The sequence below is a fragment of the Haliotis rubra genome, unplaced genomic scaffold, assembly GCF_003918875.1.
Source record: "Haliotis rubra isolate DU_JTF1 unplaced genomic scaffold, ASM391887v1 Scf1270, whole genome shotgun sequence".
Classification (NCBI taxonomy): Eukaryota; Metazoa; Mollusca; class Gastropoda; order Lepetellida; family Haliotidae; genus Haliotis; species Haliotis rubra.
Window position 1 is genome coordinate 49,888 of NW_025765193.1, and position 10,744 is coordinate 60,631.

At 41.0% G+C, this 10,744-nt stretch overlaps 1 protein-coding gene across 1 annotated transcript; it reads right to left on the reverse strand.

The window, feature by feature from the left end:
• Positions 1 to 2,353: 2,353 nt before the first annotated feature.
• Positions 2,354 to 7,470, reverse strand: LOC124266684. Its single transcript, XM_046701484.1, has 4 exons — positions 6,883 to 7,470; positions 3,644 to 3,715; positions 3,175 to 3,261; positions 2,354 to 2,694 (listed from the first exon to the last, which is right to left on the reverse strand). The coding sequence occupies exons 1-4, from the start codon at positions 7,418 to 7,420 to the stop codon at positions 2,354 to 2,356; spliced, it is 1,038 nt and encodes a 345-aa protein (XP_046557440.1). The 5' UTR covers positions 7,421 to 7,470.
• Between the last annotated feature and the right edge of the window lie 3,274 nt (positions 7,471 to 10,744).

Consider the following 10,744-nt stretch of genomic DNA (forward strand, 5'->3'; position numbering starts at 1 on the left):
ATGCAACATGGCAGAAAGCGCACTTAAGCGTTCGTGTTGGTGTATTTCAAAAACATCCCAACCTTAAAGACACTCAAATTCACCGCGGCAGGGATAAAAGCGTCAGCTGACTTGTTTGGAACATTTCTGCAGGCGCCTGCTACTAAACTATTCTCCTCAATTAATTAAGAGTGACCGGACATGATAACATCATTCTAAAATTGCCATGGTAACTGTCTTAGGTTTAATCTTAGCTAATTAAGCTTTTGCTGAGACAGTTTCATGATCCAGTCTTATCCAAAATCTTAGCTAAACAAATATTTTAGACTTCAGATTTTTGGGGGGCTAAGCAAATTTTGGACTTAAGATTTTTGTATGATCCCGTGACCTGAGTTACAATGGCACAGTTAGTCTGTCTCACAGTCCCTGAACCACATTAATTTCCCTACCGCCAAGCCCTCTCTGCAATGCTAAAACCCAAAATAAAGAAAGTTTAATTTTCCCCAGGTTCTCTGGTCTCCCTAGGGCTCCTTTTCAATATAAATGGGCTTGTTTGTTACTATCAATCAGTACACACAATCAGTAAAAACGAAAACAAATATCGTCGCGCAGTGCTTTTGTTGGACCATAGTATAGGCATAACTGCTGGGGACATTTACTTATATTTACCATAACAAAACTTCAGACAGCACTTAGTAGGGTTTATTTGTGCAAGCCGGTTCAGTATCTACAGTTAGTATTTGAATTTATACCATCGGATAGGAAATTGAATTTAATATTCTACATTTCTGTATAATTTTATAGCCCAAGATAGATTTAGGGCTGTGTGAGCACGATTCTCACAAAACGTTCACTCTTCAAACAAAACCTGTCATCCAGGGGATTAATAGCATCAACACTATTTGAACGGCATCCAGGGGGTTAATATCATCAACACTATTTGAACGGCATCCGGGGGTTTAATATCTGAACGGCATCCAGGGGTTAATAGCATCAACACTATTTGAACGGCATCCATGGGGTTAATATCATCATCACTATTTGAACGGCATCCGGGGGTTAATATCTGAACGGCCTCCAGGGGTTAATATCAACACTGTCTGAACGGCATCCAGGGTGTTAATATCCTCAACACTATTTGAACGGCATCCAGGGGGTTAATATCATCATGTGTGTGTTCCAACTGAGTGTTAATCACGTGCGATGGAATGGGCGTTTCATGAAGACCTCACGTGAAACAGGATTTTGTAAACACTGTCAAATAGGGCCGAATGGGTAGCTTTGTGGTTGAAGCGTTCGCTCGTCACGCCGAAAACCCGGATTCGATTCCCCACATGGGTACAATGTGTGAAGCCCATTTCTGGTGTCCCAGGTCGTGATATTGCTGGAATATTGCTAAAAGCGGCGTAAAACTAAGCTAACTCACTCACTATCAAATATATAGGAAGGCTCACTTCGGTGTTTGTGTTTGCCTGCCCCCAAGACGATTTAAAGGTTACCCCAAGGTTATAGGCGAGGTTCCAGCATAATCATTGGCGACTTGACAAACACCTGCCAGTGAGCACTAATTGTCTATTTTTCTAATTCAGTTCAACGGGTAAATATCCGATATTTACATTTACAACATACAGTACACGATGCCGCGAATGGCGAATTCTTCATGTGTCAAAAATGGCGAGATTTACGATATACATACTTCTTACCGTTCATTTCATTTACCCAAATAGCAGTATGTTAGATCAAGAAACAGCTAGAACACTGTGGGAGATATTTGATATTCTGACATCCAGGGATTAATAAAGCTAAGATGATTCGGGTGATGATTGTTTTCAGTTTAATTTTGTATACTGTGTGTTTAGTCACTGTAGAAGGGGTGCATGTCCCTGTGGCACCAAAAGGGTTAAATCTCAGCAGTAATCAGCTACATATGTCCATTCTTCCTTTGATGAACGATACCGACCAAATGGTATTTGACTAACACTGCTTGTGGTGCATGGCATTAAGCCAGCATTGCGCCGCTCTCTGTCCTATCTGGCTGAGAAGACGGACGGCCACCTCAGTGTGTACCTGTGACGTCACCAGCAGTGTGGCGTCACTGTCACTGTACAACTGGCGCCATGTCACTGGGTGAACCTCGGCTCAGTCTGTGGTCACAGAGTGCAGCAACATGTAAACAAACAGTTTGTTGTTGTCTGTTTCACAATTCGCTATATTCTCAGAACAAAATTAACACAGAATTCTGTTAAGACGGGCGACATTTACGTACAATCACTCACCGTTCATGTTTACACTCACTTCACAATTTTCTTACCTGATCCTGCGAGGTTCCAAACACAACAAATGACAAAATGTCTGAAAACACATTTAACAAGTTTTATTTATATTCAAAAAGGAAAAAGGAATCACCGTTGATGTCCAGCACGTTCCTGGACACGATCAGCTTCACCGTCTCCAGGTCTCCAGCACCACAGGCGTAGTGAAGGACGTTGCCACCGCTACTGCTGACCAGGGACATATCAGCCCCTCTACCCACCAGGAACTCCACCACATCGCTGTGTCTGTTCCGTGCTGCCTCCATCACCGGTGTCGCACTGAAGACTCCTCCTCTATAGTTGATGTCAACGTGACCCGCTGCAAGGATCCGCTTCACTGTCTCCAGGTTGCCGTCTCTGCTGGCGAAGTAGAAGCGGCGGCCTGCTGCTGGTGATGGAGTCGCTGCAACACAAAGTAAACATCAGACATCTGTGTCACACATCTACAATGTTTTCATCATGTGATACGTGACTCGGACATTGCTACATCATTTAAACAATTCCATCATGGCTGACAACAATACAACATGGCGGGAATGTCAACATTTGGTTTCTGGGATAAACGATGGTGTGTTTAATACAGAACTTTCTGTTAGACCCAGAAGTTGTAGCAATATCTTATGTTCGGCTGGAGAGTGTTGATGTTTGTTGAACTTTACAAGTTGATAATGTCAGTACAACTGTTGTTTGGTTTTAGGGTAATAAGATATAACGTTGGTTTATGTCACAGTGTTTTGGTTGGTGTTTGACGCCACACTCAGCAGTATTCCAGCTGTCTGGTGGCAACCTCAGCATAATTATCTGGTTCGTGGAATCCTGTGACCGACAACATGAACGTCGATCGACACCACTAAGCTTCCTGACTCCTGGGTTTTCCACCTACCGTGGGGATCAGAGTCTTGTGTCGTCACTGGCGTTGGTGGAACCGTCTTGCTCGGTGTCCGATCATCACTCACGTCAGTGGTCGAGACTGAAACAGGGAATATGTTGTTCAGAAAACTATACATAGCACATAAGCATTTCTAGTGCTGGCTCAGTTTTCGCCTTTCCACATAATGTTTCGTCTTTCAGTATTATGTATGATTAAATTCTAAATACATATCTTATGAAAGAAGTATTAAATATATATTGTTCAATTTGACTCAGATAATTCTCCATCGAGACCGCATGTCTATGCAGGAAAAGAGTAACACTCCCTAAATAATTTTTAACAGTTTGAAATCCTTCCTTAAGTGGCAGTTTGAAATCCTGTGACCTCAAGTCAGAATCTCCACTGGTATATATACTCCACTCTGTTAAATGGACGGAGAATTAAGGACTGACGTCCCTATCTGCTGGGCTTTACCACCTACCCTGTAGATCAGAGTCTTGTGTCGTCACTGGCGCTGGTGGAACCATGTTGTTCTGGGTCGGGCCAGTCGAGGCTGAAACAAGGGATATTATATTCAGAAAACTATACATAGCACATAAGCATTATTATTACTACTGGCCTCAGTTTTCGCTTTCCATACTGTTTTGCCTTTCAATATTATGTGTGGATAAATTCCAAATACATCTATTATAGCAGAAGTATTAAATATATACGGTTTGCTTTGATTGAGATACCTGTTCATCAAGACCCCGTGTCTCTGCAGGAGAGAAAAAGAACATTTCCTACATATATTTTTACAGTTTGATTCAGTAAGTGTAATAAGCGTTGCACTGACTGTGTCCCAGCAGCTGCGATGCTCCTCTTTGTTGAAATGTAGTAACTGAATAGATTGTTGTGCTGTTTTGAAATATAAACATGAACAGTGTAACTAAAGGATCTGTTTGCCCTCAGGGTTAGGTTAGGGTTAGGCTAGTGTCGAGCAAATTCTACGGGTACTTTAAGTATAAACATATTTTCATTATTACACTGAAAGAAAACAATAGATAAACAAACAAAAACATCTGCACTTATACCTAATTATAATTCCTCTTTCTGGAATGACCACCTTTTTTCAGTTTGAATTCATTAACCGTAACTGGAATTTCAAAAATGCCTTACCTTGATGTCCCCACCCTAGCTGTTTATTTTTGTACATGGTATTTTAGGCAATTCCATAAATTCTAATGTGAAGCAGGTTTAAAGTTTAGTGTTCAATGGAGGGTACACTGTCTCATTACATTGGGCACAAATTTGAAACTAAACAAAATTTGAAACGTTGTCGAAAAAAAATCACAGATATCTGACGAAAGAAATATACATAAATACAATTTAAGCATCACATATTGATACAAAATGCATGAAATAGTTACTACATAGTGAAACAACAGCAAACGAAACGAACCACTGATAATGCGGTTTCGCCTTTTGACTTCCTGTTTGTGCAACACAGTTTAAATTTAGTCACAAAGTGTCAGGCAAACTTTGTCCAAGCGCGCAGAAAATGTCAGCATACCGAACGATGGCGGCAGTGCAATTCTCACACAACTACTATCTGAGGCGAAAACTGCAGCTGACACAGCCGTACTTACTTGTGGATGGAAGCAATGTGCTTGGATAAACAACAAGGGTAAAATCCTTCATATTTTATCATTATTCAAGCCCTTTTAACTTGATACGGACGCCTCGATATTTCGGATATCTTGATATAATTTCATGGTCCCAAAAGCAAAATTATCCTTTTAACTCGATATTAATAAGAAACTCGGTATTCACCTACCTTTCATGGGCAAGTATCCCTCTGAGCTGAGGTTGTTTACACACGGTGCGGCATAAATCGAAGAGATGCGGTAGTGTAAACTAATTAGGGCAATTTGAGTTGAAGGTGTCACTTGATTCTTAGGTTTAATTAAGAAGGAATTAATTAGGAAGTACTCACTGTTACGACTAAACACTACTGATAACGGATTATAGTTTCCAATCAAAAGATACTTGCCCCACCCTTGCCAAACCTTCTCCAAGCCACCGAGACCCTGGGTGCGTCACACAAGATTTGTGGGCTCGAAAGATGGAGGGCGGCTGTTACAAGTACTTGTCATGTATCGAGAGTGAGTATCTACTATCGCTTTCATGCAACCACCAAATACATTGAGATTTAATTGCATTTCACCTTAAAATATGTAACCATATCTCAGATTCAATATATTTCTTATAATTAGTGAGGTTAGTACCACGATGGAATTGTAATTTATATGACATCATTTTTTAATAATGTAACTAAGATAGAGTACTAATTAAGAAATACAGTTCCTAGAGCAAACTGAATTTCTTTTCTAGGATGCTAAATTTAATACTTTCTAAGGATAATTACGATTAATTTATGGCAGAAAACAAACTACGGTGTCGGTGACCTAAATAAAGAATCCTCGCACAGGGCTAACTGGCGCTCTGTACCATTGATGGTAGCAGTTTCATGACGGTTTACGTTCGGATTAAATATCTTCTCTGAATTATTTTAATTACATCTGCCATTAACGTAAACCACATTGGGCAATATGAACGTCGCATTTCTACTAGGGGTGTCACGATACACCAATCTCACGATACGATACGTATCACGATTTTAAGGTCACGATACGATACGTATCGCGATACATAATTATCGCGCCTTTTCATAGCATTACCTTACCGGCAATGTACGCGTTCGCTGACTGGTCCATCAAAATAGTCTAGCCAATCACAAAAGCTGTTAGTTTCCAACCTATTTTTTAAGTAAAGCTAGCTACATCTATTTATCGGAGCGGTCTGGTATAATTTTACTATCAAGACTTTGACGGAGATGGATATAGCATAAAAATTTGAATCGATAAAGTCTTAAAATAGGAATCGATACACGCAAGCATGTATCGCGTATCGTATCGTCAGTAAAAATGTATCGATGTATCGATACATTCGCGTATCGCGACACCCCTAATTTCTACTACCAACGCAAGTTGGATCAGTACATCCAGATGAAGCTGAGTAGTCAAGCGTCATCCCACGATGGCATTGAGGGAATGTAAACATTGCGAACGTTTCCGTGTCGCTGAAAACTTGTGAGTCGTAAAACATAAACGTAATGTTTCCACCAGTGATGTTAGCTGCGTGAAGCAAGTGCAAACCAAGGAAGGGGATGCAACGGAGTAGTTTACTGTAGGAGGCCGTACGAGGCGATGACAACTGACATGCATCGTGACGTCAATTCAGTCTCCGCTGAGATACACAATAACCTATATGTACACATACCCAATAAAATATATGTCCAATCAACCCTATATTACATGACCAATAAACAATGTGCTTGAGCAAATAACCCAATGTTGACATGTTATGTTAATCCTGTGTTGACATGTCCTGTAATGACAGCCTGTGTGTTCACACATTTTATTGGTCAAGAAGGATTTGAAATAAGAGTAGTTTAACACTGTCATATTCGGAAATGAAAGGTCTCCACTAAAAATACAGAAAGTTTACCTCCAACATATTGTTTCAAAGCAGAAGATACAACTTAGTACGTATGCAGTATGACTGTAAAAACATTGGCTAAATTCAAACGAAATAATAATGTTAATATTCTCATATCTTCCGGTTGGAATGTCAAGAGGGAGCGTTAATTAAGCGACTAATCTTTACTAAATCTCTCACCTGCTGTAGTTCCAGGATACGTGGTGGTCCTGGCATCACGCAGGTCAGCAACTGTCTGGTTCACTTTCAGCTGTAATACACGGATGTCTTCGGTTAAACTTCCACGTAGTTTTCCGAGACTTTTCCTGTATGTGTCTCTTTCCTGTTCAACACTTCTCAACCTTTGTGCCAGTGCCTTGATTTCTATCTTTGTGCTTTGTACTTTTGTTTTCAAACTTTGAACCTCCTCTAGAACATGCCCGCTGATCATGTTCCCGATGTAATCTTCATTCATGATGTCGGTAATGGCTTGTTTGACGAGGGGCTTTATTAGGGCAGGGACGAAAGTTCTGGTCAGTTCTTCTTTTAGTGACGACTCCAAGTAATTAAAGCGTTTTATCATTTTACCCTCAAGATTAGCAACTGTACCTTTCCAAGCGTTGATATCCATTTCCACCTCTCTCACCCGTTTAGACAAGGTCCCACGCTTGCGAACAGCCTGCACGTCACTGACAGCAGTCAGCACAAGAATGAGGAATACCAGTGTTGATAGCTCCATTGTTCAATCAAACTGTACAGCACGCAGCTTGGTAGACGACTGCCTCGCCGCCGGGTAAACGGCTTTAATATAGCCCGACTCAAGTGTTTGGCACAATGCCAGCTCGGGGAACCACACGCTACACCAGTAGTGTGCGTACACGTGGCGTGATAGCAACCGACATGGCGGATAACTACATGGGATGGATATGCAGTGCCATGTACCCAGCAAGAACAACACTGCTCGGTGTATTGTCACTTATAACGTAACGACATATATTGTAACACTTGTTATAGTTGGTATAATACTGTCTCAGTGAAGGACAGATTCTAGTACTTTTGTTGAGTTGAGTCGACAGAAAGGTACATATAGTGTATTGATAGCTTTCGGTCGTAATTTTCACTTATCAGAGGGGTGCACACGTTCCAAGGCCTAGGGTACCAATTGTACGATTTTCAATCTTGAGGAAGCCGCGAAAGCTGAGTGGGTTAGAGGGCTGACTATGTGTACTGGCGATTAGGTGCCTGGCTATGTGTACTGGCGATAAGGTGCCTGACTATGTGTACTGACGACTAGGTGCCTGACTATGTGTACTGGCGATTAGGTGTCTGACTACGTGTACTGACGACTAGGTGCCTGACTATGTGTACTGGCGATAAGGTGCCTGACTATGTATACTGGCGACTAGGTGTCTGACTATGTGTACTGGCAACTAGGTGCCTGACTGAATGGGGTTCGAATTCCGTATGGGACTCAATCCGACAAAATAGATATTGGAGCATGCTCCTGTAGATGAACCCCAAAATGAAACATTTCTTACTTTTACTCTATAATACATACCAGTGTCCTTTATGTACTACTGTAAAGGATATACATTACATGCATTACATTACTGGGAGCTGTAGGGTAGCCTAATGGTTAAACCTTCTACCCTACTGTAAAGGATATACATTACATGCATTACATTACTGGGAACTGTAGGGTAGTCTAATGGTTAAACCTTCTACTCTACTGTACAGGATATACATTCCATGTATTACATTACATGGGGTGGTAGGGTAGCCTAATGGTTAAACCTTCTACTCTACTGTACAGGATATACATTACATGCATTACATTACAGGGGGTTGTAGGGTAGCATAATGGTTAAACCTTCTACTTCTACTCCCAGTGCATTTTAGATTTTGGATCCACTGATAATTGTGGTCAGTATTGCATATGGATTTAGAAAAACTACAAAAAAAACCCAAAACAAACATGGTTCCATTTTTTCTGATGATTATAACTGTCATTCTGGGGTAACTGAACATCGGTATCCATAATCGAGCTGCAACACCAATGTGAGGAAACATATTTTTAGAAACCAATCACTACATAGGCATGTAGTATGTCAAAATGTACCTTGTGATGAGTGTTTTACAACTAGATCGTGTACCATTATATATCACGAATCTCAATAATATAAGTATGTACAATAATCACTATGATCGTAAGTGCTTTTGCCAAAACAGAAGGTTTGTTGCAGAGGGTATGCATGCAACTGTGTGTGTGCGCGTGCGTGCGTGCGTGCGTGCGTGTGTGTGTATGTGTTGGCATCTTTACTCAAATACTACTAGATTGATTTCAATGAAACTTTCTGGATCTCTTGGGTATGTCCCCAGGACCAATCTGTTAGATGTTGAAAAAGTACACTCTTCAAAAATAGAAACGGAAAAGCAAAATATCTTTGACAAATTTGGTCTTATTCAATTATGTAAATCAATTAAAATAAACGGCTCGTTATTGAAATTATGTAAACCAATACATAAGTATCTCAGGCGCAATTCACAAGAATGACAGTCATCATAGTCATTCCTGCTGTCGACGAGGTGACGTTGACGTTACTGCCTTGTATGGCCACCTCTTACTGCTAGAACTGCATGACACCTTCTTGACACAGATTGAATCAGTTGTTGGATGTTTCGTTTTTGGAATCCTCCTTTCCTGCTGCAGAATGTTGAACAACAGTTACAGTTAAAGCCTCAATGGCAGATTACGACGTGGAGTTACACATATATCTATCTGATCCCACATGTAATCAATTTGTTTCAGATCTGAGGATCTGAAGGGCCAGGGGAGGACATTGATGTTGTTATTCTCCAGGTAGTCCACTGTAGCTTGTGCTGTGTGAGGTACAGCTCCCTTTGGCGGTAAACAAGACGATGCACGTGAGAATCTGGTCGCTGTATCTCGCAGCCGTAAGATTGCCTTTGACAAGTACAAATTCCGATCTCCAGGTGTATGAGATGGCTACCCACATCATCACACCATCTCCATTTTCTACTTGCTTGATGCAGTTGAGTGCAAAACGTTCATTGCGTGGTCTGTAGACACGCTGTCTTCCGTCACGAACCACGATTCATCATTGAACCATATGTGCATCTAGTTTCCAAGGCTCCATGGCTGCACGGACATTGATGTAATCGTGTTAGAGGGAGGGTAACTTGTGGACGTCTGACACGCATACCTACCTGTCGGAAACGGTTTGTGATTGTCTGATCGGACATTCTCCGGGCTCAAAACCGCTCTTGTGCTGTGTCCCGGGCGGAATGATGACAGTCACGTAGGTGGGTTACCCGGATTTTGCGATCTTGGGCTGTGTGGTGATTCACGGTCTTCCTGGTCTTGGACGGTCATTTGTCGAAAGGGAATGCATAAAACGATCCCACAAACGAGTTATTATGCTGGGATGAATACTGAAGGTCCTCGCCACGACACTCTTGAATTCACCAGCTTGTAATCGTCCAATGACACTGTTTCGATGGGCACAGGAGGAGTGTATGTTAAAGTGCATGTTCACAGAGGTACATAATGAAAATAATCGCAATGTTAAATAAATGGAGAATATGAATAATAACTCAACAAGTTTGGGATGGATTTGAATGAATCTTGGTGGTTATGTTAGGTATGACACAAGGTTTATCTGCGTACGGTTTGGTGAAAGTACATTAAAATACAAGTACACAGTAGTACTTTAACAATGTAATAGTGAAAGGAAATTGCTATGCAAGGCGGAGGCATGTTCTCTAACGAGGGCCCTTCTAGTTTCAAAATTAAGAAAAAAATGAATTCGTGCTTGTGTTTGTATGACATATAATGTCGAAGCTTGTATTTCAGCGGCATATGTTGTTCTTGCAGGTTAATGACCATGCAAGTACTTAACAATGTGAAAGTTGAAATAAACGTACTAGTGCACATTATATATTGCATACCCTACTTATAACATACAGTTATCTGTTTACTGTGATATAATGTGTCACTCTTGTATTAATACATTCAGTTTGTCTTGACTGCAGATTTGGCTTT